Raw genomic sequence first — 27,513 nt, forward strand, 5'->3', positions numbered from 1 at the left:
ATACTAGTAGCGTGCCACTCAGCAACACCGCCCTAACCACGCATCTGGGATCCTTATGATCTGTCGAGCACAGACAGCTGATGTGGGGAAGTCAAACGGTTGCCTTAGATCCACACATCATCTGTCTGAGCACAAAGCAGACGAAGAAGCGACTGTTATTCGTGGAAGCCCAAGTGGCTGATAGTACGGGAGATCACTGACGACAATAACCAACCCAGTCTATCATCCATCTGGGCTACAAAGAAGTAGTAAAAATTGTTCATCAAGAGTGGACATAATGTGTAAGATTGGCCATCGGATATCCGGATCAGTTATCGCTGAGATAAATCAACGAGGATCGTCTGTGTCAAGTAAAATTCAACAATATCGAATGTGATCGGTTTTTAAAAACTTACAGGTCGAGTATTGCCTGTCACGAATGCGCGTGACAAGGACATCGGGCGTGGTGAGTGGAGAGAAGAGAAGAGAACCGAAGCTTCGAGTCAGAAAGCACCAAGCGCACCTGCGAAAGTATCAATAAGATATTGACCACGAGATTCTGACATACATACATACACCAGTCAGATATCAGGGCCCTTGCAACGATCTTTTTCCACCCTGCGAAGTAGCACGACTGTCAGCGTAAAGCACCGAACGAGATACATACATACAACACACCCGTTGATATTGATCAGAGTCGCCCTGGAGCGAGCAGATGACAATTTAAAGTAAACTGTTCTTAAAATTGTCCCCTGCTCGCCTAGGTCGTACGCGAGTAACGTGTCTGAGCCCAGACAACTGATAACCTGAGAATTCCACATTTTAAAAGCTCAAGATTATCAGCTGTTTGAGCAAAAGAACCAAAGGAAGAAGCGTGCACGATCTGTAGAAGCTCAGATGGCTGGTGACGCAATAGCTCTGTTGTATATACTGTGTCATTATCCATCTGGGCTGTTCAGATCGGGCGCGATGCAGAGATCCCATAGACCAAGGAAAGTAGAAGTAGCGTGTCTGAGCTCAGACGGCTGATAATCTGGGGATATCAACAATACCCCAGTGATCGTCTGTCTGAGCACGACAAATGAAGTACGAAGAACTGCTAATGACCGTATAATAGTGAGGCCGAAATGAGTTCAACGGGGATCGATGGGTCATGAGTGATGAGTGAGTGGGAGTTAAGATATGGAAAGAACATACTTTTATATCTAAGCGAATGGCTCGTCAAAACGGTGTAAAGGGGATTCCATCGTCAGCGGAGTGGAGCTCTTTACAATAGTGCATCGGGTATGGATGGTCTGTTGAAGTCTCGCTAGTGATACGTCAGTCAGCGTAAATCGTCGAACGAGATTATGACATACGTACACTCATAGATTGAGAGTGGCCTTGGAGCAGCATATCGAAGGTCAGACAGCTGCTAAAGGAGATATCGCAAGAATGAACGAATCATCTGTCTGAGCACAAATAGTGATCGTTGATTATAAAAGCCCAGATGGCAAATGATACCATGACAATGATGAAGCAATCAAAGGATGGAATTATAGGTCATCCGAACGAACCAACAGAAAGCGAAGGGAGCAGAGAGGAAAAGGAAAAATAGTGCTCAGACAGCTGATAGAGCGGATATGGAAGTACCTGTCCGCAATCTCATCTGCTCGAGCACAAAGAAAGGGTAATTCGATAAAAGCCCAGAAGGCTGATGATACGATGGTCATGATGGTCCCAGGATCACAATATGACCATCCATGTGCGAAGGGACTGTGTAAATAGCGTGTCTGAGATCAGATAATCATACCTTCGGGGCCCCAAGTCTATCGTCTGACGGTGGTTGGTCAAAGCGCACATGGGTGATGACACAACAGTCCAGGCCATGCTGTCTCATCATCTATCTGCGATGCGGAAATTATGTGGACGATCCCAAGGGTAGCTGATAGCGTAAAAGATTTCATGTTTATGAAATGTGGTGGTGATTGGAAGCCTAGGCCCTGTTCTTGTTCAAGCAAGGTGAGCCTAGCAATAGGGAATGAGTGCGTGTGAACGATGAATGGAAAGGGAGGAGAGGAGCGGGAGTGAGCGGTTTAAATAAGGGACCGAAGGGATAGATCGAGCTATCAGATCGGAAATATCGTAAAGTAGAAGAATTAAATTGAGTTTCCAGTTGACATCTTGATAGCGGCGATACGCCGATTCCCGAACATACGACGGGCGGGAATCTTTATCGGGAATTGGATCGCCGATTTTGTCTGACGACAATAAAACCAGATTTTATTTTTTTTGGATTGAATTTAGAGTGATTGTTCATTGTGCTGAATATCGAGGACATCGTAGAGGACGTTGGTTGTGCTAGGAACGTGTTTTTGGTGAGGCTAGATCCGAGATAGTCCACGTGTTTTGTATTGATTCTCCGCTTTTGTAAGTAAAAACGCAGGGAGAACGCCCTTCACCCCCAGCTGCCGCCTCCTCGTCTTCTCGTTCAAAGCTTCAATTGTCAAGAACGTTTTTACTACTAGAGTGTAGGCTGGCAACGGTTTTATTTTTCAGATTTTAAAGGTCAAAATATTAGATCGGGCATCTGGTTTCAGATCTCACCGCCGACATCGGGAGATCCACCGCTAGTATGGCCTCACCAGCTCGTCGTGCAAGACCTCAAGTCACCGCAGAAGTTCAAGTCAGACTACCACCAATAAAATCATTACAACTAGCACATACAACAACAGAACAAGACACCGTATACCCAACACCACTAAGCGCTGCATGGCCTCCAAATCAACAATTCGCAAGAACAACTCCCCTAGTTCCAACAACACTAGATCCAACCGCCTATCCAACTCCAATCTCTGCACGTCCTCACAGAACTTCATATCCACAACAGTTCCAGAACTCTTCTTTTCACTACGTACCACCAACAACTGCAGAGAGTACAACAAGCACTTCAAGTTCAACGAGAAATTTCTTAGACGACAAGTCTCTTCCATTCGCTCACGACAGAAATACAACCTACCCCCGCTATCAACATCCACCACGTGACCCACAACAACCAGACGATCGAAGCGTGTACACTCCAGCAGAAGCACGCGCAGCCTACCAGACAAGCCCTAGCCCTTATACACAAGACACACGTCCTTATCCACAGGACCCGCGTTACACCCAAGACAACCCACGCCCACCTTACACAACAACTCCTGACACTAGATACGACACACGTGCAACCTACCCAGCACAAGATGCGAGGACTTACCAAGACCCGCGGTATCCGGATCAGCAGAGGTCCTATCCAGCTGATCAACGAGGCTACCAGACCAGCCCTGAGATTGAGAGGGCCTACCAGGATGCCCGTTATCCCCCTCAGGACGGCCGTGCAGCCTATGACGCCCGCTATTCCGATGCCCGTGCCTACCCTCAGGAATCGAGGGCATATGTCCCTCCGCCGCAGCCAGCTCCACCGCAGCCCCAAACGCAAGACACGCGATACACCCCCACACAAGAACCCCGAAACACATACCCTCCACCCGCACCTCCCTACCCGCCAGCCCAGGAAACAAGACCGTATGCACCACCTCCGCCTGTAGAGCGTACTTATTCGCAGTCCAATACGGAGGTGCGGGGGTATCCGGTGGAGAGGCAGCAGCAGCAGTTGGGTTATTCGCATGATGCGCAACAGGGAAGGGCCTCCTCTGTGCTAGAATCGCAGCCACAATCCCAATTACCTCACTCCCAACCTTCACGCGAACAACGTGGATCAACTTCCAACGACCGTAATTTAGGCGTAGTTGAACCTCGTGCGGTAGATGTCAGGCCTACCTTATTGCAGAGGCAGTCGGTTGGCGATGCGAGACCTCTGGCGGTGGAGACTAGGGGGGTGGGTGTAGGGTTGGAAACGCAAGTGAGGGGAGCGGGGATGGAAACGCAGCCGAGGGCAGTGGGGGTGGAGACGCAGAGACCACCAGCATTCGAGTCACAGAGGGCACCTGCATTCGAGTCTCAAAGGCCATCCACGTTCGAGTCACAGAGACCACCAGCGTTCGAGTCGCAGAGACCATCGACGTTCGAGTCACAGAGGCCACCAGCATTCGAGTCACAGGTTAGGGGAGCGGCGGTAGAGACACAGACACAAGGCAGGCAGGCAGTGTTTGAGCCTCAGCCCAGGCAGACGAATTTGGAGACGCAGGGGAGACCACCAGTGTTTGAGACCCAGACGAGACCTACGGCGTTCGAGTCACCAGCAAGACCGACGTTCGAACCTCAGAGGCAGACAATGCTCGAGCCTCAGCCAAGATCTACAGTTCTCGAGTCGCAAGCGAGACCCGCGCCATTCGAGGCTCAACCAAGAACTGCGGTGCTTGAATCACAGGCAAGACCACCTATGATGCTGGAAGGTCCAGCAAGATCTACGGGGTTCATTTCGCAGTTACAGTCTCAGTCGCAGTCTCAATCGCAAGCATCTCAAAGGGTGGTAGGAGATGACAGAATGGGCAAGGAAGATGTTATTCGGGAGGTGAGTCTTTCTTTGTCTTTTGATGATGGGTGAGTATGGACGCGTGCTGACGTTTGTTCTTTAGATCGTTCAACATTGTACTGCGCTATATAAATTCGCAGATCATTATTGTGAGTTTCCGTCTTCAATTCTCTTCATTCTATCCTATCGTCAATCACCCACTCTCAACACTAACCCCCCTCCCACAGCCGCCCTCCAATCTTCCAACCCACACATCCAACCACCCCCAGAAGAACTCGCAGAAATGACAGCCCGCGCAGGAGAAGTCGTCCGTCTCCTCGAAGCACTGCGAAACGACGCACCCATCTTCCCATCCTCCCTCCTCTCCGCATCCGCATTCACTTCCGGACACCACGCACTCGTCTCAGTGCACCCACACTCCCTAGAAGTCAAAGGACACATGACCTCAAGCTCTAGTCTAGGAATGGGCATAATGGACGTAGACGCGCCCGATCGGGCGCCGAAGCGCCCTTGGGAGGATGTAGAAGGTATGCTACCTCCCGGATCCGGGCCTGGCATTGCCCCGTCTTCATCGGCAGGGCACGTTCATGTTCCTCTCGTATCTACACCGGGGTTAGGAGCGGGGCAGATCTCCGGAACGGCAATGACAGCGAGTATGGCACAAGATCAAGACCGATCGATGGCCGAAGCGGATATGGAGCTTATAAGGACTAAGAGAGCGCTTACGACTATGGCGGCTGCTGCTGCGTTGGGCGGGAATGGATCCGGAGGGGGTGGAGGGAAGAATAAGTATCGGAAGCGGAGTGTGAGTCGTTTTATGTTTTATTTGGATGTTATTCGTGTTTGACCGTCGTGTGTTGTGGATAGCGCGCGACACCTCCTGGAAAATGTCATTCTTGCAATATTCGAGAAACGCCAGAGTGGAGACGGGGACCGGACGGTGCGAGGACGTTGTGTAATGCGTGTGGGCTGCGTATGTGATTTTTTGATTTTTTTGTGGGATTGGTTGTTGATGGCTCTCTTTTGATGCGTTTACCACTCAATTATTTATCCACGCGCTTAGACTACGCGAAACTCGTGCGAAAACGCGAGAAAGCCCTCGCAAATGGAGAATCGCCCTCGATCCAGCGCATCGATATGGAGATGTTACGCGCGAGTGCCAGAGCTGCGGATGCCGACAAGGGGGCACGCGCTGCATTAGGAGGGGCCGGATCTGCCGGTGGAACCGTCATGAATTCAGTCGGCGGAAGCGGACATGGGAGTGGAAGCGGCAGCGGTAGTGGTAGTGGTAACGGCGGAGGAGACGACAAGATGAACCTAGGCATCCACCAAGGCTCGTTCCAGATTAACACAGACCCTGGAGATACGATGCAGGATCAAGATCCTAATCTGAATTCGCAATCTAGCGCGGGTGGAAGTGGGAGTGGGAGCGGGACGTATGCGCGTCCTCCGCGCCCTGCGAACTCGAAGCGTTCGTCGTCCGCTAGGGTGATACAGTCCCCTGGGCTTGGGGTTAGTATGGGCGGTCAACATCCGTCTGCGGGCGGTTCGCATCATCCGTCTGGGCAGACGCAGTCTATGTCCCATCATACGACGCCTTCTGGGTCTCATTTGTCGACGCCGTCTGTGCAGCACCATCAGACGCCGTCTCACCACCAGACACCATCTACGCAACACCATCAGACGCCGTCTGCGCATCATCAAACGCCATCTACGCACCATCAAACGCCATCTGTGCAACACCACCAAACGCCGTCCATGCCCCATCACACGACCCCTCATCAAACTGCTAATTCGTCATCGGGGTCTACGTCACGTCACCCACCTGCTGCGTCTCATACGCCTGTAGCACAGCCTGCTTCCCAGGGGCATCATCAGTCTTCGAATACTTCTGCGCATCATCAGCCGACGACGCAAGGCCATCATCAATCTACTGCACAAGGGCATCATCAATCTGCGTCGGCTCAAGGGCACCATCAGCCAACGGCGCAAGGACACCATCAATCTACATCCGCACAAGCGCATCATCAATCTGCGTCCGCACAAGGACACCACCAACCACACCACCCTCCATCTCGTGGACCGCCGCCTACGCCGCCTTGGTACCTGCCCGCCACTAATCAGTCGCATTCGATGTTGAGGCAGTGAGGTTTAGAGAGTCAATCATTTTAGGTTTCGATCGTTACCCACAATAAGGAAGGGGTACGATGATAACACACCGGTTACCTGAGGGGCTATACCTATTCGTGATGGCTATGATGATATCACACTGGTCGCCCAAGGGGCTATACCCATTCATGCTGATCTGATGAGGTTCGTACTCATCGATCCACCCACATCGTTTTTCAATTTCTCTTGCACATCTCAAATTTTCTGTTGTTGTTCTTTGTATTACGCATTGCACTGTCCATCTGCTCGGTACTCTGACTTCTTTCAAGACTTTGCTTCGTCAACGTTTCGAATGCGTTGTTGTAATTCATCTTCTCTGTTGCATCTTTCATCACCCCTGCACCCCCTGTCTGTCCTATATGTATATCGCATATAATGATTTGGTTCTGTAATGAACTTGTAATTTTTTTTCTTGGCTGTTGCCTAGAGTGTGTAATCCATGATACGACGATCCGTGTTTTTTACTATCTTGTGATGTTTTTGTCACTATTTGTTTCGGCAGTTCCTACTTACGATGTCGAGATCTAAGAAGTCCTGGAAGCACTCGGGTAGATCTAGATTGATCGGGGTGAAAGGAATCCGCGGAATATAAATCTCGATCGATTTGGGGGCGTCAACATGTCATTCTCGAAAACGTGGCATCTAATCGATCGTGGAGATCCTTATCGTTGTTTATCAGATCTTGTCTTTGCTATCGATACAGATTTGGGATGATCATGGATTTTGACTGTCATCGGGATAGCAGTGAGTGAGCAAGTACTATCTTTGCATGGATGTACTTATGATGGCTAGATCATACGGTTGCTGTGAGTCATACAGGATTGAGGTGATCAGTGTGCTCACCATCAAGTTGATTGATCTGGAGAATTTGCCAGATGCACTTTATCATAACCGCCCTTGCCATCGATATTGATCTCCGGCTTCGACTCCCCTGATATGGTCAGGTGGTTGCCAAAGAGTCCGGACCTTGACATTGAGCATCTTTTTTAAAAGCGGGAAGCTTGGACATCGCGATAACGTCGGTGTTGGCCCTGGGCCCTGGCGTCCGGGCTTTTGACGCGGTCGTGGAGCGGCTAAAATGCCTCGTCAAGCTTGTTCAGGATCTGTGAAGATCAGTCTTTGTCGTTATAAACTACTGTGACAGTCCCAGCTTAATCCGGACAACTACGTTGCCTACTCTTCCTGTCGTCGTGACGGTCTCGTGGCTTGAAATAAATTACTTATGAGGTGCTTCAGGTTTAATCACAATATTGACGCAGTGCAGGTATCTCGGTGTCTTACTAAGTACGTACTCCCCCAGCATCATGCAATATGTTCTATATGCTTCAAATATGTGAGCTCTACGTCGATCCATGGACGTCTAGACTCTAGACCCTCTTACCTTTTTATGATTCGATTGCACGTTGTGACATCTCGTATAACGACTGGGCCCAAGCACCTCTACTGCGTTAAAATCACCCTCTTTTTCTAACGTTTGAGGTAGCCGAGCTCGAGTGATAGACAGAAAGAATTGTCAGTGTTTAGATTTATAAGTTGGATGGTGCACACTGAACAAAGTAACAAATCGAACAAATCCACATAGTCAAAATAGACTCGGATAAATGATGTAGCGGAAGCAATCGGCGACGTCCAACTTCAAGTTCATAGAGAAATGTTCTCACGCCGTCTTCAAGGCCTCCTCTCTCAGACACTTTGACCAACGAGTACCCCTGGACTCGTGCACGTCGTACGTTGCAACATATAGCACCCTGTTACTTCAGCTGGTGTATAGGTAACTGTGCGTTCGTTCCCATATGATGAGCCATGTTGACAATCCAAACCCCATTCAGTCTGACATCGAGTCACGACTGAAGAAATATCAGAGCCGTCGTTAGGAGAACAAAATATCTTCGCCAGCTCACCTAAAGGAAGGTCGCCGCATAATGAACCTGCACGAGGAGCTTGTATCCGATCTGGACCGCTTGCCAACTGAACTCCTATATCATATTTTTATTCACTGTCTTCCCAAAACCGGCTACACGTTGCCCAACTCAAAATCACCTCCTATGTTACTCACCAGAATATGCCGACGCTGGAGGGAGGTTGCTTCGGACATGCCCTCCTTATGGTGCAGACTGTCCATGGACATTCACCACGTTACTAGCAGAAACTGGCGGAAGGCTGTCTTCTGCTATGACTCATGGCTCAAGCGAACACGAGGGCCGCTCTCCTTAAAATCATGTGCATCAAAAACGACACCACTGACCTACGAACCATTTTACAACCTTACATCTCCCAGATTTCCTCTCTCAACATCACGTTGGACGAGGCTGTCGCACCTGAAATTTTGCTCAACGACCTCCCGGCATTTCAGGAGCTTCGAGTTCACATATTTCACAATATTATCGTGAAAAAGCGTGATATACTATCACGTATTTTACCACCCATTTCGCGACTCTTCACTCTGCACAGTCTCGAGTTGGAACTAATGACCTGCCACGACATCAAGTGTTTATCTGGCCTTGACATAGCATGGCCCCTGACAAATGTCAACATCGGTTTATGCCACCCGTCCACTATCATTGGCTTGCTGCAACTATTTCCAAACCTGTCCTCGTTAGAAACCTATATACTCAGTGGCGATGGATTGTCCTTCGAGCCATTCACCCACTCTATCATTCAAAAAATTTCCATTGAAACCGTTTTCACGACTCCCACAGACTCAGAACGAGACTCAGTGGTTCACTTGTTGATGCACTCACGCTCCCCAATTTGCGCGTGCTTCATGTTGATGGTAGATCGTGGCCTTGTGTTGAAGATTTGATTTTGCAGTATGGTAAGGTAAATAGACACCCGCCAGATGTCGAGCTGTGTCTCCGGTTTGGTCATGCATACATGCCCTTATTCATTCCCTTGGAGCAGTTGCGGATCACTTGGTTCATTTTTATTGGCTACGCGTTTTGCAAAGCGATGACATTGAGTTACATTGCGTTACGACTCCCACGAAGACGTAAATTTGAGAGTCAATTCAAGCTTTGTAAGTCCATCCGAAAGAGTTTTCCACATACTTTCTCTCGGGTTATATAAAAATGCGCCCCTACAAACGAAGCCTAATTTGAATTCATCATCTCTCGAAGATGTCCTTCTCTCGCTGCGTTCACGCTTTCAAACGAGCAGTGAAATGGTTCAGGTTGACTTCGGCAGAGTCAGCCGCAGGTTACTGAATACGCACTAGGTCACTTACATCACCAAGCCGGCAGTGAACTCCGGCTTCACCTCGATCGTGTTTCCGTTTGAGTCTTTGGCATGATCGATGCGCATGACGGCGAGTATGGTAGCAGCTGCAGTCCACAAACTGTTCTCTGCAAACCAACGACCTGCCAAGGGAATTTGTCATCCTCAACACTGCCAGAATCAACCATGAATCAGCCTACCAGGACAAATACGCCTGCAAGGGCCAGTAAATAATTGAAAATGATAGTGATTGTGGAATATTCACCTGCCATGACCAAAGGCAAAATGGTTGACGAAAGGGTCCTTCAGCTTCCCGTAAACTGTTAGATGGCGACTAGGATCGAAGCGTGATGCATCGGAAAACATGTCTTCATCCCGAGACAGTGTCCTGACCCACGCTGAGCTTCAAGCCGCCATCACATGGACTCCACCGTGACATACCACTGGTTAACCATCACTATCGCACCTAATCGAATTATATGAGTCAACGGCAACTTCGACTCATACGACTTCGAACCTTTGGGTATAAAGTACCCGCCGTAAATATCATCATTTGTTGTCGCATGTGGAACTCCTGTGCAAGGGGTCAATTATACAGAGTTATATTTGCGCGGACTGACCTAGGGGGATGATAGGATACCATCTTAGGACCTCGAGGAGAATGGCATCAAGGTAGGGCAGTGACGCCCTATCATCAAGACACGGCATTCTATCATGCCTCATAACTTGATCAATTTCTGCACGAGCCCGGGCTTGGACGTCAGGATAGAGCACCATAGCCATCAGGAATGTCTGCAATACAGATGCAGTCTGCAGGACATCAAAGTAGGAATCAGGACCGCTTAAGTAGCGACTCATGGTCTCCATGCCACCTAAGATGCCGTATTCACGTCAATGAATGAACTCTGTCCAGGTATAAAAAAACTCTTACCCATGTATACCGTCAATGCAACAGCCTTCATCGTGTCTTCGTCAGCGTCGTCGTGAGCTTGACTGAGAAAGTCAGCGACTAATGAGTGTGAAGCAGTACCATTTGCCTTCACGCAAACAGGTCAGGCGAAATTTGAAAATTTGCATCCACAACTCTGCACAAACATACCATCTGTGTCTTCACTTCGCTAAAGGGCTCGTTCAAAAGCTGCTGACATAATTCTCTACAACGTCCTATCAGTGCAAATGCTCCACCGAAACACCAAAACGGCAACTTTTCGACTGCAACCTCATGCTGAATGTTCAAAATTATGTCGTAGACAGAAGCACTCACGGAATGGAAAGGCTGTGAAAATAGCAGCCTTCTCGGGAGAGATAATATATCTGCCAATATCAACGAGTTCGTGCACACGGGTAAGAAGTGAGTCTTCATGTCCATGAGCAAGGTGTCCGTATGTCACGGCCATGATTAGGGATGCCGTGTATCTGTCACAAGGATTGATTGTCAACTGGACTATACATCACAACGACACCACTAAGTTAGGCACGAACGCTCGAGTGTGCTGCTGTAAGTCACTAGTGGCATTTAAGAGATTAATGGCTAGTTGATTTGCGTGGCGAGAGTACATCTCGTGGTATGAGACCGAAACTTCGGCCCTGAGGACTTGATGGAATATTTTGCGATGTTGTCGTAAAGTCTCCCCGTACGGAAGGAGCACAGTATTGAAAGCCAGTCCAGATCTGCGTTGTCAGTGGATGAAGAACAAAATGAATGAGAACTGGCAATGCATACAATTTGTTGGTGCGAATAACGGGACGAGTAGAGTAATTCGCAGAACGCTTGTCCAGCAACTCCCGCGCGATGGTTTCGGAGTTTATGATGATCAAGTCGATCCCAAGTATGCGGGAGTGAATGATTTTTCCTATGATATTGAATCCAAGAGCTTGGCAAAGAGGCCATTGGTCTGCTACTAACCATATGTCTTTCCCCACGCAGTATATGTGAGCCAAGGTCGTTTAGTATCCAATTGCAGCGCGTTACCCAAAAATGGTAGCGGACGGGGGCCAGGCGGCAGAGGTAAAGGGTAGACACGTCTGCGAGTCAGACCCGAAGCGACAACCAGGGCAACAATACACGGTATCCCTAAAGCAAGAATATGAGTGAAGAGCATGGAGAAGGATTATAGTTGAGCCCAGGACATGCCAGTTCGCCCTATAAATGGGGTCTTTGATACTGAAAATGGTCACTTCAAGTTAGAGGTTAACGTGAACGACTCATCCGGTGAGAACATGACAGTTCACCAAGTTGGGACCGAGGACTTGCAAATTGAATTGTGTTGTTGTTACAGGCTATCGGCGGGGGTGCTCAGTACAAACGAGTTCCTAGCCGACTACTAAAGGGGACAGAAAGGCCCCGTGTGTCCTATTGAACACGTCGGTGTCTGGTAACCTGTCATCATTCGAACCTTTCTTGGTTCCTTCGAACGACTTCAAACCCCGGTGTAGGTAAACTGTTATCATTCGCAGACCTTTCTCGGTTCCTTCGAAACCCCGGTGTCAGGTAACCTGTTATCATTCGGACCTTTCTCGGTTCCTTCGAACAACTTCAAACCCTGAGCAAAAAAAGTCCAGACACTCAGGCTCTCACGTCATTCACATAAGGCTAAATCACCGTTAAAATATGAATGGCGTGAGTGAAGATTGGCATACCTTGACGAGTGATACTTCTCGATCGCGTGTGGAGCGGGCGTGTAATAGTCGAATGAGTTTAGTTAGGCGACGTTCACTTACTTTTCCTCCGCCTGCACAGTGACAAGTCATCGATCATCTCTGAACGTGATGGTAAGAGTTGCGCGTGCATAGAGCCTTCCCTGTACGTGCTAGCAAAGTCATGTAAGCATATGGGCTATCATCGTCAGTAATAAAATAAAGCCAGCTGTGCAAGGCGTTGCCAAACACACGCAAATACGTTCTCAAGTTCACGGGCCGTTGCTCAATCTAATATACAGTCCTACATAGTACATAGTACATATGCGCATGGCTGAGGCACAAATCGAAGAAGCTGAAATATTAAGTATTCACTTACCTTGAGGCTAACTTGACACTCAGAGAGGAAAGTTCCACGGAGGCCAGCGCTGCTACCGCTTAGTTTTAGTGGCCTTGTGCCAGCCTGCTTTTTACCCTCGACACGAAAGCTCAATTATCTTACTTGCCGTTTCAATCTGTCAAAAGTCAACTGCCAGAGGAGCAACCCATCATGTCCTTACAGCAAGACCAAATAAACCGCTCCAGCATCAGCCATATCCCAGCTGCGTTCCTTCGTTCATTCCGAGTCATGTCAGAGCCTCGTTATGGACTCACTTACCTACCCTTCCACAGCCCACATGGGCCTCGTTCCATGCCGGCGCTTGAGTGGCGTTTCAAGATGACAGATTCTTCAAATTATTGGGACTACTTGAAAATCGGGATAATCATGACACGAAATGTTCACTGTGTCGCATCGAGTATTACAAATGTACTCCATCACCATCTGCAAGTTGTTGCATGTAACGGTTTCGGTAATGGCCATGTTGAACGCGAGTGCTGTGGATTGTATATCAGTTATTGGATTCATGGCTCTTCCTCCGAGGCTATAGTTTCTGTGGACCATGACGTATACCAGCAAGACATTCCATCCAAACAGTCATCTAAACTGATTGATCCTCCATCATCCGAAACCTGCGCTCATCATACCGCATACCTTTTTGGTTCCCCTTGTGATCTAGCGTGAAACCTCATTTTCGCATATGGACGCTCTGGACCCTCCCATTTCCTTCATCTTCTACGTCTTTCGCGCTTGATGTATCAACTGTCCTATCTGTGGTACACTGCCAGGCTTCCGCGTATCATATATACGAGGACGAGAGCCACTGCGTCGCTGATACCGTGCGGAGGAGCTTAATAAAACTATTCCCTGAGGGTGAAGCATAGTGCATGCTCTCGTTGCCGCGGGATTACATCAGGGCTGATGATCAACTAGAGTCGCAGGGATACTGGAGACACTCAAGCGGGTAGAACAACGTCACAACTCACGAAGCTAGACGAGCAAAGGTGGGCTGTTCTCGGCAAACCTGATCTTGCTTTATCAATAATCATTGACCTTGCAGTGGCTTGCGCAAAGATCGAGATGAAAATTCGGGAGCGACAGCATAAAATCAACCAGACACAGACCGAGATTGAGCAACTTCGTGCGAACCTTGCAGCTTCGGAGGCTGGCATTTGCTATCCTCATAGTTACGCCTAGCTTCCCATCGATCTTCCATGCTGCTTTGCTTTTGCTACATACCACCGTACGAAATGGCCTCACCATGGGCATATTCTGACAATTATGTTTCCCAATTTCATGCACTGGATTATCAGATTTCCATTTTAATTTTCCTCGCAAGGCTTGCTTCGGTCGGCTACTGCATATTTGAGGTGTTTCCGCTTTGGCACAGGGCGCAGTTTGGAAAACTAATGTACCTTGGTATGCTCACCCTGAATAGCTTCCGCCTGTTGAAATTCGTTGAGATATTTGTCCAAAGCCTCTTGTAAGTTCCAGGTTCGAAGCTACAACATCATTCTTCATTACATAGTATACTAAACCTCACCTCAATCCTACAGATTTCCTCCGAGTCCGTCCAGGAGTTCGCAGTCCTCGCAACTTTCCGAAGGCCTAGTGCCCATAATTAATGTGAGCCAATATCTGATAACGACATGTACAAAATGTCAAGCTCTCAAGGGCCATTTCGCTGTCAGGTCGATACGTTGCCCGAGGAGCTATCAGATCCTCCGATTAGATGTTGATGTCGTCCCGTTGGATTCTTGATCATGTATGATAAGAAGTTCGTAAACCCCTATTACGGAATTGACACTAAACTCTACTGGCGGCTATCCTGTCAGTATGCAGTATGGCATCGACCTAGCGAATAAGATGGATGGGACCGTGACACTTGTCGGCTTTAGAAGAATATTTCAACAAATTCAGCTGGGTTCAGGCCCATGAGCCTGGCTCAAGGCCTCTCAAGGCCCAGGTGAGTAAGATGCATGGGACCATGAGACTTATCGACTTCTGTCGTGATTGATTGATCTTCCATTCCTGATGCCATTGTTAAATAGCGCTAATCAGAAAGGTACCAATATTAATGGTACTCAAAGTAAGATTCAGAATTCTCGCTAAGCTCGGTAAAGCTCGGTAAGAAGCTCACCAAACTCGGGGCTTGCCACGCACCTGACATGCGGCAGACTTCGGCACCCTAGCGGACTTCAAAAGTTATGCCTGTCGTTCAACCACCACCTCGACGTCGCTCTGCGCGACTGAAAGCTTTACAGACACCCTTTCCAAGGGGCAAAAACGCCATGGATCCAACACAGGGGCCGGTCACTCGCGGGAGGGGTAGCAAGAGTAGAGGCACACGGCATCCTGCTGTGGGAGGAGGGTCAGATCACCCCAAATTCCAGATACAGTGGCTATCTGCACCTTTCCGCACCCAGAAAGTCATCGACCACCTCCATGACCACCCAGCTGACTGCCGGATCCTATTTTCCTCTGATGCAAAACGACCACAGAATGATAGTGACCGTCCCTCAGGCAAAGATAAACTTTCAGTCTGCGCTGTTATTGCGAAGTATGTGTTCAAGAATGATGCTGACTATGTGAAGCATTACGCGGACGAGCCCGACAAATTTCGAGACTCGACGAATAGTCACATCAATGGGTACATTGTTCTGACTCTCTTCCTCAAAGTGTACTAATATTCGTTTCACAGACTCAGAAGAAAGTATCGCGAGTCCTATGACAAGTTACACTCAACCGGCGCTGGTATCATGCCAGAGGATGAAGCGCAGAATTTGCACGGTGCATTTTTTTAAAAAATTACATCTATCATAGCCTGACTGATTAAATTCACAGCGCAAATTTTGAAGGAATTCCCCTGGTATGATGAACTCATTGACATCATGGGGGGGGAATCCAGCAATATCCCTCAAGACAGTCTCGTCACACCCGGGAGTAGACCACGCAGCAAAATATTTCTCCATCTCACGTACCGCCGGCAGCTCGTATTCCAACAGTCTGGGCTCTGGGAGCGCTCAGTTTAGTGCCCAGCCTTTCTCTCCTCAGCTTCCTCCTGCTGGCGCTCAGCCATACTCTCCTCAGCTTCCCCCCTCAGCTTCTCAGCCTTACCCGCCCTCTTACCCTCAACCTTACCCGCCCTCTGACCCTCAACCTTACCCCGCCCTCTAACACTCAACCTTACCCGCCCTCGGGCGCTCAACCTTATGCGCCCTCGGGTGCTCAGCATTACCCGCCCTCGGGCGCTCAACCTTATGCACCCGAGGGCGCTCAGCATTACCCACCCTCGGGCGCTCAGCCCCACGGCAGTCAATACGCGTTTGGCCATGCCCCTCATAGCCAGTACCCACATCACCACCAGTCTGGCGCGCCCCCCGCACGCTCTCGCAACGACCCCAACTCGCTTCTTGATGACGACGACGACGACATGGATTTCTCATTTGAAGATCTACCAAAGCCGACTCCCCCCCCCGCGACGTGATTACCGCGACGACCCTCACGCTATTATTCTCGACAGTCCGCCGAGGTCTGCACGCGCTGCATCCAAACGTCCGGCTCCTCCGTCGTCCCCTTCGCCCCCCATTACCCCTCCGCCTCAATCTCAACGATCCGAATTCATGCTGCCGCGCACATCGCAGACGTCTCACCGGGACAGTCGTGCATCCTTCGGGATGTCCGATCCGCAACGGCGCCCTAGCACGGGGTCGGTCAAAGCATCCTCTCGCCGCTCTTCAGGCTCTTCGCGCTCGAAGCCTGCGTCGGCGTCGTCAGCACCTGCATCAACGTCAATGACATCACCAGCCAATTCCGCGTCAGCATCCGCAGGAAAAACGAGGCAGGGGAAGAAGCAGCGGTCTGACCTTCAGAGTCAGGTTGACGCACTCTCTGACGAGATCGAGAGTGCGCAGTCGGACCGTGTCACTCGGGACGAACTCAAGAACGAGCGGTACATGGCCAAGTACAACTTCGCGCGCCAAGTCAACGAACACAAATTCCTCAAAGCCGAACGTGCGGATACTTTCGCCGAAGCTGCCACTGCGCATCAACGTGCCCTGGAGGCCAAGGAGTCTGAGATTCGTCTTCGAGAAGCAGAGATGAAGATGCACGCGGCATTAGCGCAAGCGCATGCGGAGGAGGCGGCAACCATGCGCCTCAAGATTGAGTTTGCACGTCTTTCTGGGTCTGGGTCTGGGTCTGGGTCTCAGGCTTGAGTGTGATGCTTTCAATATCTCTTTTGTTCTTGTTTTATGCTCGTTTTCACGCTACTGTCTATGTCACTCATATGTAACTCATACTCTGTTGTGGTACTTTACTATACAATGATGTCCTGGTGTTCTTGCAAACTATTGTTAGTCTTCTCTGCGTACTGCTTTGGTGTGAGGACTGTCAAATAAAAGATCCTTCAATCTCTCACGACGTGCATGACCTGGAGTCCCCTCATACAACCTATCACCTACTTGCCCATCCCCATCAGGTCCTTCATTTGCTGGGTGAATGTAATTATTGTCCTCCTGACGGGACCATGCCACTGAGCCAGTTGTTTCCGTAAGAGCTTGATTTTCTTCAAATCGGATAATCATGTTGTGAAGTATGAGGCAACACTGGATCCAGTGGACAGCTGCCTGCAAGTCATCTGCCGAATGGATATTCTGTCGGAGATCTCGAAGGGATTGAAACCGCCCTTTCAATGCAGCAAATGCATGTTCAACGCGAACACGGACCTAAATAACTTGTAAAATTTCAAATAATCAGGAAAAAAATAGTACAAACTTTGGAAAGATAATAATTGAATGTCCTCTGATTCAGCTGTCAGACGACCACCACGGGGCTTCTTGAAAGGGGGAATACACCAGGTGCTCAATGGATAAGCACTGTCTGCCCAAACCCAGTGATCAGCTGGCAGAAGTGTGCCATGCTCTTGATAGATACGAGTTGATCTAAATGCATATGCATCATGGACGCTTCCAGGGTGACCGAGAGAATAATCGACTATAAGAAGATTGTGGGGCATAATGACTGCCTTGAATTTATTTTAATTTATAATGGTAGAAAAATAAATAAAAAGCAAACTTACCTGACAGCCAAGGGAATATTTTGATTTCCTGTCATAAAAAGCCTCGTGGTAAAAACCCGGTGTGGCATACAAATCAACCGTTGTCCCATCAACAGCTAGGACACCATTCTGCCACTCAGGGCAAGTGGTAGCCTTTGCACTATACCTCCTGAGCACGGTTAAAATCCTCTGAATCATGGGGAGGGAAGCCCATGAACGCATCGTGCTGGTCAAGTAGGGCGACCATGACACGATTAGTGCAGTTAACAATGGAGCCAACACTGACCCCTGCCCACTGAGACACCTCCAGTAGGGAGATGGAGTTACCGTAGTGGCCAGCACGGTTAAGAAAGATTGCGAGTTGAATCGCAACAGGAAGCTGGGAGTTGTTTGAGTTGTTGTGAAAAATACGATGGCCAGAGATTAAATCAAGAATATTGTCGAAAATGTCTGGGTCGACCCGTAATTTGTGACGAAATAAGAGAGGGCGATGTTTCCCAAAATGAACTAGAAGGTGGAGTTGTGGAGCTCGTGGGAGAGGTTCATCAGGCCTGTGGAGTACACGAGCCTTCAAAACTTCATCCCGGAGAGTTGCAATGGAATCTTGCAGGCGATTATAGCAGGCGAGAGTATGATCATCATCATCTGATGAGATGTCCCCATCAGAAAAATCAGATAAGCCTGAGAAGGCTGGAGAAAGAGGCGAAGAGGGAGAAAGCATAATATCCATGAAAATATCAAGATCCGAGTTACGAGTAAGGTCCAACTGAGAGTCGAGGCTTGAGATCGAGTCCATAGAGTCATCATCTTCCATAACGTGCTGGTATCTTGCCCTGGCTACCACAAGGGCAGCCTGGTCAATATCATTCAGCATCTGTTGACGTTTGGATTGACGAGGCATGATGGGAATCAACGGAATCAACACCCCTATTGAGTTGGTATATGTGACGCAGCTTATAGCGGAGTTTGAAATTTCGGAAAGTTCCGATGTTTGATCTTGTGCTGCGCAAGTTGCTACCCCACACCCACCTGACCAGCGGCATCTCAACTTTGCCCGCATTTCTCTCACCTCTCTGGAAGTCGCGCCCCACCCACATCCACCATCCACCTCGTTCTCCGTCTCCGTGGTGGCATACAGATCTTCGTCAAGACCCTCACGTTGGAGGTGGAATCATCGGACACCATCGACAACGTGAAGGCAAAGATCCAGGACAAGGAAGGCATTCCTCCTGACCAGCGCCTCATCTTCGCTGGAACGTTGCAAGACAGCCGTACTCTTAGCGACTACAACATCCAGAAGGACTTGGAGGAGTCTACCCTGATCTTGCGTCTCCGCGGAGGCATGCAGATTTTTGTCGATGCCCTTGTCCTCCTCCCCCAGGTACTCAGCCTTACCCTTTGCCCCAGGTGCTCAGCCTTACCATTTGCCCCACCCCAGGTACTCAGCCTTACCCGCCCTCTGGCCCTCAACCTTACCCGCCCTCGTCCCCCTCGTTGCTCAGCATTAACCTCTTCCCCCGGCGCTTGCTGCGCTATGCCAGATGTCATTGATCACGCGGGGACTTGTTTTTTTTGCCAACTTTACATCTCAGTTGAATACACATGTCAGAGTTACTCTACCTAATGTATGACTTTGCCTGCATCTCTACCTAATGCATGACTTTTCCTGCATCCTCTCGTGAATTCTAAGTGTCGTTTGAATGTCCGATTTCATGCCGAAGTGTGCCGGTATGACTAATTTACGTGCTGCCGAGTTTTGCCAAAACTCTACCGAGCTTTACCGAGCTTTACCGAGCTTAGCGAAAATCCTGAATCTTACTCTGAGTGCACCTAATAATAGAACACAACAACAGGCGACGACGTGTTCGGACGCAAAGTACTTGCCTTTTTCGATCCATAACAGCTTCATGACCACTCGTCGGCGCAAAGTACATGCCTTTTTCGATCCATTGCAACTTCACGAGTCGTCGGCGCAAAGTACATGCCTTTTTCGATCCATTGCAACTTCATGATTACCTCGAGTCGTCGGCGCAAAGTACATGCTTTTTCGATCCATTACAGCTTCATGATCACCTCGTCGACGCAAAGTACTTGCCTTTTTCGATCCATCATGGTCATAATAAGTTGCACCTCTCTGTTCTCAGTATGAGCATTAGTCCGACATCTGTACGAGTCTTCTACTTCACTCCATGGCTTCACTCCGTTACTCTCAGGTGCGCTTTCAAAACTTAGGAATCCTTGCTGTCACTGACTGATCTACGCTTGCCTTTCAAGTTACATGTGACTGCTGATCCAAGAGCACTTGCTGAAGAACAACCCCTCCCCGAGGCCCTTCGTTGCACGTTCCTCTTGATGAGAGCACACTCTTTTTTTTCGATCACGCTAGATATCGCCGGTAGTCTTCACTTTCCACTTTGCTCCTTGTTTCACCCGCGGGCGGCGGTTTGTCTATGTTGTATGCTGTCATATATATCGGTAATGGTGCAAGCACCCACCCTTGACTCGTGTATTTTCGCTCCGCATTTTATTCCCGTGCTATATGTACATGATGCGTAGATACTCCATCCAATTCCAACTGTCCATAAACAAATTCATTAGAGAGCTGCACTATACAGTGAGAAATGATAAATTCGTTCCAGATTAGCCGTGCTCAATTCTACCTACCTCGGTGACTTGCTAGTCTACCGAGCTTACTTATTGCTGCACCTTTCGCTACCAACCATCATGGGTCCGCCTTCAAGCTCGTTTCTGTAGTTAGCATCGTCTACTTAGACTTTCCTCCCCGGACACCTCGAGTTTTTCAGCTTTGAGGGTCCGGGACTTGCATGATGTATTTGTTTCGCGGACACCCTCGAGCTTCACCTGCTAGCAGTAGTTACACACATTATTATGAAGCGATCCACTCGACAGGGTTCAAGAATGATTAAACATACTCCTACAGAGAAAGCTTTCAGATGATGGGGGAGTATGCGGAAGGCCACTAAAAGTTAGAAGACAAAGAGAAAAGGGAAAACTTACATGCATGAGGTAGCCGCGACCCGCAGGTGCATGAGGGGAGTGCGTATGCGTGAATATGAGTGACCCTGCAACAGGGGTTGTTGAATGCGGGGGATGCTAACAGGTGTGTAGTATTGAAAGGCAGCGGTAGGTGGAGGAACATAGTTAGCTAGGACATAGCAAGAGGCGTCGGAAGAAGTGTGGCACTTAAGTGTACGGATCTTCGGATCTTTGTAGAAAAAATCTCGTACGTACCGGTACGTAGGTACTGCTGTAGTAGTACATGATGCACGAAGTTGAAGTGTAACTTCCACCCGCTGTTACACTTGCCTAATCGAAATCGGTCGTGAGACTTGAGAGAGTCCTCTGCAGGACGCGGTGTTCAGTCTACTGGTCACCAATAAAGTTGTCCATTAAGAATCATAATCATACTTGTTCTCTTCACCACAGGGTTGCAAGCCATCAAAGCGACCAGAAAAAAGACTATGAATATACAGTATTGAGTTTCGATTTCGATCAACTATGGGAAGAATAGCCTGCACCCCAATAAGACGAACCATTTCCAGGAAGTCCGCGAGTCTCCAAGTCTTTCCCGTGGAGCACTTCCTGGATCATCTACATCGTGCTCTCCAAACTCCGGCGCTTCGTCATTGTCGTCCCAAGTGAAGCCCTACCGACCATGCCTGCCCTTGAATAGCGTGTTGAATATGGTCCACAGAGAACACATCTGTCTACCGCTCGGGAGACTGGGTAAGGATGTCAGCGATCCAGGTGACATGGAAGTGTCCATTCCAGCACTGGCTCTACCTGGAGACACAGGAGACTCGATGTCTGGTGGGGTCGTCGGTAGTGACCTAGATTGTGCCAGAGCCAGGAAAGCTTTTGCCTCTTCGGCATCGAAAGATTCTGGAGGGAGGCGTTCATTTGCGATGTCCGGCTTCCGTCTGTAAGATGTCATGAATACCGAGATCGTATGCAGGGAAAAAAGTTGTACGTACGCATCCTCGAAGTCGGAAATGGCATCTTTCATGCCCTCTGTACCCAACGCTAGCGTGCCATATGGCAACTTGCTAGATATACTCTTGAGCTCCGAAAACTTCTCCGACTCCTCTCTGCGCTAGATTCGTCAGACTAGCAGAACGCGTAGACAAGGATCCTATACCGGATCAGAGCAAACACACGCGCCGTCCGTCCAACTGCAAGGATCTTATTTTTATGATCTTCCGTCTTGCCTCTTCGTGGTGGGTTACTCGTGAAACAACATTTTCCTCGTCAGACTCTTCGAGTTCTTCTTTGCCGCAGGTATTTAGCACAGCGATAAGTACAATCCGTGACTATATGCGTCGCTCAGTTCCGGATAGACGCTCTAATAAGTTCCGTGAACGTACTTTTCTCTCCCACAAAGCGCAAACTCTATGTAAACACGTCCATGAACTTAGGTAGCCAGTACAAATGAGGAGTGCAGTTAAACCGCCGAATGTTCATCGCGTTGCTCTCATATTACACCCAGACGGCGGCTTTGTTGTACACGTCGAGGTAGCTGAAAAGATTGTCATGACAGAAGGAAAACTTGTGGTTTTTGTCTTCCGGCACATGCGATATCTGTTGAGCGACTACATGAGTAAAATGAAGGGCTGTGCAATCGAAACATACCCGGCATCTGCGCTTCGTACGCGCGAATGATCGAAAGAAGATTATCTCGCTCTAAGAACTGACAGGCAGCTTGGTAACTGCATGTCGAAGATTAATCGCTGTATATCGAGCACCTGAGATGACTCACGTAAAGAAGTAGGAACAACCCGGAACGTGATTATGAACGAAACTTTCATTCATCTTCTCTCGCCTAAAGTCTTCGACAGTATCCAACCATAGAAAATCGCACATCAGCCTATGTGTTGGAGGCTCGCGGAACCGGTCAATCTAAATGCGATATAAATGAATGTTGCGTCATGGAAGTTCTGCGAATGGACGTACCGCTCTGATATCATCCAAAGTGTTCAGCTCTGGTGAAAGACCGCCGTGGATGCATAGGAATTGCTTGTTCGTGATGGCAGAAAGGGGAAGTCCACAAAAGGATTCTATGCAAGCGTCATAGCTGCGCGCTGAGTACTTGTGTTTGCCTGAATGGTGTTAGTGGCCGATTCGGAGTGACATTCAAGCTTGAAAGTGAGATAATCTGTGAGATGACGGCAATATTCATGATTGCCACGGAGAAGGAAGAGGTATCGGGATACCAGATCTTGAGCTTGCAGAACACACTGCATGATGGAATGAGTTGGAGGAGTATAAATGCGGGACACCCCGATCAGCCGAACAGCTTCTATGACAGATAAGGTAGTACTAACGCCGATGCTTATAACCGCGGGGTATGAATGTGGGAACCAAATATAGACTCACTTTCTGTTCTCTGAGACTGAGAGTACGTCGTTTAGTTTCCTTCCCGTTCGCGTTTACGCTAATATGTACCTTAGTTTGATCACACTGTCTAGGTACACTAATATAGTCCGTTGAAAATTTGGCATAACTGAAAGCCATAGATTGCATGCATATATTTATCTACATTTTGAGTACACTCGTCTGCACCACATCAGGGAGGTTACATATAACATAGACAAACTACGGGTTAAACAAAACGCAAAGTGGAAAGTGTAAAATGGAAACTACTGACGATATCTAGCGTGATTGAGGCTTGTCGCATACTTCCACATAGTCTCCATCAATATTGTTCCAATGTTCACAACATATGTGACCATCCAGACCACAGTGATAGCGCGGCAGATTATGCTTTGAGAGGAAAAGCCTGCCATCAAAATCGCTGAGGGTGACATGTATCAGGGACAAGAAGAGTGCCTCAAATGATGAAACAACTCACCAAATATGAAACAATGTAGGGACCAGGTGACGAAGAACATGGGGGTGACTATTGATAACAGGTAGGACAACACGAAGTAACCGCCCAGCTTAAGTTGCTGATCATATTTAGGTCAGTCGGTGCAAGCGGGATGGCGAGAATAACTCTCACCTCTTGAGTCCAATGCCGATCGGTGTGTACCCAACGTATCATACTCGAGCCGGATGTTAACAGCGCGATCATAGCAAGCATGAGCGATATCAAGAGCAGACAGTGAGGAGCGGGTGATGTATAATCAAAGTATGGTACAGGAGAGCCGGTGGTGACGAAAACAACACTTGTAGCGAGGAGGACACTTGCCTTTTGTGGAGTATGTCAGCGCCGGCTTGAAGTCGCGCTGAGTGGAATAACTCACTGTGGTGATAGTGCTGGTCAGGATAGAGCACGACCTGCCCCTAACGGTTTCGAATGCTTCCTCGGATTGCAATGACTTCCAATGACCATCAAAATCCGGTTGTCCCAGTGCCAAAAAGCAGACTACCCTCATTAAGAGGGACGTGCGACGAAGAGCTTCGGGAAGGGGTTGTTCTTCAGTAAGTGTTCTTCTCCAGCTTCTTTCGCAATCAACATGTGCTCGTTCCCTCGGACGACCATGCAATGTCCCGCTTGCACTACTGGTTCAGGCCAAGCTTTCCTTCTCTTCCACCCACCCTTTCATCTCCGCCATGTTCAAGACTCGGAGAACCTAGATTCGTAATCAGTCTGGACTACGCCGGGTGTATAAGCCATGCTGGTCACGAGCCTAGGGTGAACCAATAATGGTTGTACTTACCTTCGGAAATCCGTACTTGCTGTGATACGTCGCTCGATCATGGTGTGAGTATTAATAACGCACTGGATTGGACGCCAATCCCTGCGAAAACGTAAGTCCTGACCTCGAGCTCCAGTGATATTATTTCACAGGCTATTCACTGAATTTCCCCGGGAATGTACTGAATGTAACGCTACTTTCACAGCCTCTGTTATTCACTTTTGGGGGTCGGTACCTGGAGACAGCGGCAGCTTGCACGCCCCCGGGGCGTGCCTCCTTTTCATTAGACTTCAGACGGTCCGCCAGAAGCTTCCACACATGTCTGTCCAGAAAGAAGCAGATTTTAGAGCCAAATGTCTGTCAAAAGATAGCCGATTTTTTTTGAGACCAAGCTGGCCCGAGGTTTGTCCATAGGTAGCAGATTTTTGACGGCCGGCCGGCCAACACGTGGGGCAAGTACTGTCGAACCTTTGAGCAAGAGACCGCAAATAGTGTTGTTGGTAATCACCTTGCTTGCAAGGTCATATGCATCCACGTTGCAGGGTGTATTCGTAAGCCTAATGGAAGTTTGGTATCCTTATTTTATCTGACAGTCTGAATGGTCTTGATTGTATACCTTCAGTGACCGCACGCTACATACGGGAGTCCTCGGGACGTGTGTTTACGAAGGTGACGTTTGCGTTAGATGATAGACGGATTCTATGCAAGGATGCCTTGCCACACCAAGACCTCGAGGCAATTGGCCGAGCTTGATTTTTTAGGTATTGACGTTTGCGTTAGATGATCGACGGATTTTATGCAAAGATGCCTTGCCACACCAAGACCCTCGAGGCAATTGGCCGAGCTTGATTTTTTAGGTATTGACGTTTGCGTTATATGATAGACGGATTTTATGGCAAAGATGCCTTGCCACACCAAGACCTCGAGGCAATCTGCCGAGCTTTATTCTTTAGGTATCGTTTGCGTTAGATGATAGACAGATTTTATGCAAACTTGAAGATGCCTTGCCACACTAAGACCTCGAGGCAATTGGCCGAGCTTTATTTTTTAGGTATTGGAGAGTGCTGCGATGCAGGGTCGGATCCGGAATCTCTGGCAGTCAATGAAGGTTAAAGGAAATGCACTATAATGGACAGGACGTACAACACAAGTACGTTAGGCTACACTGCAGTGCGACGTGCCGGCGACTGATAGACTAACCAAATATAACCAAATGTCATTAGATAATAACGATTTCAATTCTGAATGTTTGATCCGTCAAGTTCAAACATGTCTATGGAACTCGATGATGCTCTGGCGCAACTTACCATGAATAATATCATCGCAATATGTAAAGACAAAATTTTTCATGGAGCCAAGTGCTGTCCACCATTCAGTAGACTCGTACTCGCAGCCGCACAAGAAAAGTCAGTAATCGCATGGAAACAGTCTCTAAACACTCAGCAGAACCCTTATCCGTCTCCACGAAGCCATGCCTTCATCTTCAACCACACTTATATATGCTGGACCACGCTTTAAAAAACAGTTGAAAAGAAAGGCAATGAAGACCTTCTATCCCCGCCTATCGCGGAAGCAGAAGTTTTTCTCAGCGTCAGACTGGTGAAAAGGAAAGAATCTTCTTGGGTATGTAATAGACTCCTTGTCACACCTAAGCAAAACCAATCAAGCATGTTGAGTAATTACTCACATATCGATTACACGGACACAGGTTCATGTTGAAACACGTCCCTCCTATCAAGCACAATCATGGACAGTGAGATAGCTTCCTACCCAAATTGAGGAGGGAAGCTAACCAATTGCAAGAAAACGACGGGGCAGGTGGTAGTTTGATTGCAGATGATGTACCGGACATTTGGGACGGCAGCATCATTGACTGGAGTGAGCTAGAGAGTGTTGACAAAGGTTATCATGCCAACTGGCTTCGTCGAAGAGATCTCAATCGAGGCTCAGAGAGTGCCACGTGCATAATTGGGTGGAATATTGATGCACTTTTGACGTCAGAAGGCGTACGTAGCCTCAATATGATAGTGGTCGAAACTATCTTTGACCTGTACAAGCATAGTCGAGAAGAGCCAGATATGCTCACACGTTTTGCCGACGAGGCCCGGGCCAATTCCTATCTGCCCCTACACTCAAGGTCCGCAGCCTGATTGAGACCGATGGCAGACCAGCGCCTGAACTTTAATCTCCGTGCTTCTACTAGCAGCCTTCTCGAGTTATTTATGAATGTACTGATGCGCTATCGTAGCGGTGGCGAGCCTGAGCCGCCCGAAGCCAGTGCTTCCCTGACCCCCTTGGACAGGTCAATTCCTTTATTTGATTCCTTCCCGCGAAGGCTTATACACATTAATGTTCTACGATCTGTGCAATACACATGTCTCTACTCGTTTCTGGTGTGCGGGTGTTTCCCAGAGTCATGTTCGACACAGCAACCTAGAACAGCCAGGTCCCTTCAGACATACACAGGAACGGCCTTCCCGTCAACACCATCCATTCAGTCCTGTTCATTTCAGTCCGTCAACGCCTTTTGTATTCGCAAGCCATCGAGGTCGCCCAAAGTTACAGGTGATATCCTCTTACATTTGACCGGCCCCATATGATATCCCTGCGAAATCGTAAGTCCAGGACCTCTCAGTATCGTATAGTAATGCTACTTACCTCAAGCTGTTCGATAGATGAATTTGAATTTGTTTGCGCAACGAACATTTGTTTTTGGTTTCGGGCATCAGCAAGTGACTGTTTATTCAGCTTTGATGAGAATGTTATTAAAGATTCGAACCATAGCAGAGATAGCTTTGAATCAGGCAGCATGCTAGGGATGTCATGATCTAATCCATACATTAACTTGCACCTTTGATTTACAGGGGTTTTGAGAATATGATCACCGATGCGGCGTCATGAGGTTACACAGCTACAAAGCTTTGCTGGACGCTGGTCCGAAAGCCCATGAAGATCGAATATAACC

At 48.5% G+C, this 27,513-nt stretch overlaps 7 protein-coding genes across 7 annotated transcripts; 5 read left to right on the forward strand and 2 right to left on the reverse strand.

Annotated features, from left to right (window-relative positions):
• The first annotated feature begins 3,887 nt into the window (after nucleotides 1-3,887).
• DFJ58DRAFT_812427 (uncharacterized protein) lies at nucleotides 3,888-7,068 on the forward strand. The gene is made up of 5 exons (XM_041391538.1): nucleotides 3,888-4,471; nucleotides 4,536-4,581; nucleotides 4,660-5,237; nucleotides 5,300-5,405; nucleotides 5,496-7,068. Exons 1-5 carry the CDS (start codon nucleotides 4,232-4,234, stop codon nucleotides 6,578-6,580), a joined length of 2,055 nt encoding a protein of 684 aa, XP_041238596.1. The 5' UTR covers nucleotides 3,888-4,231; the 3' UTR covers nucleotides 6,581-7,068.
• A 1,464-nt stretch (nucleotides 7,069-8,532) lies between these two features.
• On the forward strand, nucleotides 8,533-8,709 carry DFJ58DRAFT_614455 (uncharacterized protein; the record flags this gene model as incomplete). Its single annotated transcript, XM_041380942.1, has 1 exon — nucleotides 8,533-8,709. A coding segment is annotated over one exon (177 nt), but the record flags the coding sequence as incomplete, so codon positions are not given.
• A 71-nt stretch (nucleotides 8,710-8,780) lies between these two features.
• DFJ58DRAFT_733373 (uncharacterized protein) lies at nucleotides 8,781-9,404 on the forward strand (the record flags this gene model as incomplete). Its single annotated transcript, XM_041386292.1, has 1 exon — nucleotides 8,781-9,404. One exon carries the CDS (start codon nucleotides 8,781-8,783, stop codon nucleotides 9,402-9,404), a length of 624 nt encoding a protein of 207 aa, XP_041238598.1.
• A 416-nt stretch (nucleotides 9,405-9,820) lies between these two features.
• Nucleotides 9,821-11,916, reverse strand: DFJ58DRAFT_859556 (cytochrome P450; the record flags this gene model as incomplete). The annotated part of the gene is made up of 12 exons (XM_041393999.1): nucleotides 9,821-9,957; nucleotides 10,015-10,028; nucleotides 10,080-10,202; nucleotides 10,256-10,280; nucleotides 10,332-10,388; nucleotides 10,435-10,606; nucleotides 10,756-10,851; nucleotides 10,914-11,026; nucleotides 11,079-11,230; nucleotides 11,297-11,485; nucleotides 11,538-11,667; nucleotides 11,721-11,916. 12 exons carry the CDS (start codon nucleotides 11,914-11,916, stop codon nucleotides 9,821-9,823), a joined length of 1,404 nt encoding a protein of 467 aa, XP_041238599.1.
• A 2,164-nt stretch (nucleotides 11,917-14,080) lies between these two features.
• DFJ58DRAFT_845727 (uncharacterized protein) lies at nucleotides 14,081-17,047 on the forward strand (the record flags this gene model as incomplete). Its single annotated transcript, XM_041393190.1, has 9 exons — nucleotides 14,081-14,313; nucleotides 14,387-14,456; nucleotides 14,673-14,754; nucleotides 14,882-14,957; nucleotides 15,109-15,480; nucleotides 15,532-15,620; nucleotides 15,675-15,773; nucleotides 15,821-16,313; nucleotides 16,354-17,047. The coding sequence occupies 9 exons, from the start codon at nucleotides 14,081-14,083 to the stop codon at nucleotides 17,045-17,047; spliced, it is 2,208 nt and encodes a 735-aa protein (XP_041238600.1).
• Nucleotides 17,048-18,876: 1,829 nt separating this feature from the next.
• Nucleotides 18,877-19,440, forward strand: DFJ58DRAFT_859565 (ubiquitin; the record flags this gene model as incomplete). The annotated part of the gene is made up of 3 exons (XM_041394000.1): nucleotides 18,877-18,899; nucleotides 18,970-19,270; nucleotides 19,297-19,440. The coding sequence occupies 3 exons, from the start codon at nucleotides 18,877-18,879 to the stop codon at nucleotides 19,438-19,440; spliced, it is 468 nt and encodes a 155-aa protein (XP_041238601.1).
• A 1,203-nt stretch (nucleotides 19,441-20,643) lies between these two features.
• Nucleotides 20,644-25,073, reverse strand: DFJ58DRAFT_845728 (Metallo-dependent phosphatase-like protein; the record flags this gene model as incomplete). Its single annotated transcript, XM_041393191.1, has 24 exons — nucleotides 20,644-20,751; nucleotides 20,908-20,972; nucleotides 21,142-21,252; nucleotides 21,332-21,369; nucleotides 21,444-21,556; nucleotides 21,704-21,830; nucleotides 21,885-22,003; nucleotides 22,068-22,177; nucleotides 22,275-22,299; nucleotides 22,393-22,499; nucleotides 22,540-22,616; nucleotides 22,667-22,806; nucleotides 22,861-22,964; nucleotides 22,997-23,144; nucleotides 23,284-23,410; nucleotides 23,587-23,686; nucleotides 23,759-23,855; nucleotides 23,909-24,097; nucleotides 24,153-24,378; nucleotides 24,448-24,482; nucleotides 24,570-24,588; nucleotides 24,633-24,650; nucleotides 24,784-24,870; nucleotides 25,057-25,073. The coding sequence occupies 24 exons, from the start codon at nucleotides 25,071-25,073 to the stop codon at nucleotides 20,644-20,646; spliced, it is 2,307 nt and encodes a 768-aa protein (XP_041238602.1).
• Between the last annotated feature and the right edge of the window lie 2,440 nt (nucleotides 25,074-27,513).

This window comes from Suillus subalutaceus (assembly GCF_016647625.1).
Source record: "Suillus subalutaceus strain FC151 chromosome Unknown DFJ58scaffold_146, whole genome shotgun sequence".
Classification (NCBI taxonomy): Eukaryota; Fungi; Basidiomycota; class Agaricomycetes; order Boletales; family Suillaceae; genus Suillus; species Suillus subalutaceus.

Bases quoted from the DNA above. Each gene is read 5' to 3' on its own strand.
- DFJ58DRAFT_812427 (XM_041391538.1), top strand. From the start codon at position 4,232: ATGCTCGAGCCTCAGCCAAGATCTACAGTTCTCGAGTCGCAAGCGAGA. The intron at 4,472-4,535 runs GTGAGTCTTTCT...TTTGTTCTTTAG, and splicing joins AGGAAGATGTTATTCGGGAG to ATCGTTCAACATTGTACTGC. The intron at 5,238-5,299 runs GTGAGTCGTTTT...TGTTGTGGATAG, and splicing joins ATAAGTATCGGAAGCGGAGT to CGCGCGACACCTCCTGGAAA.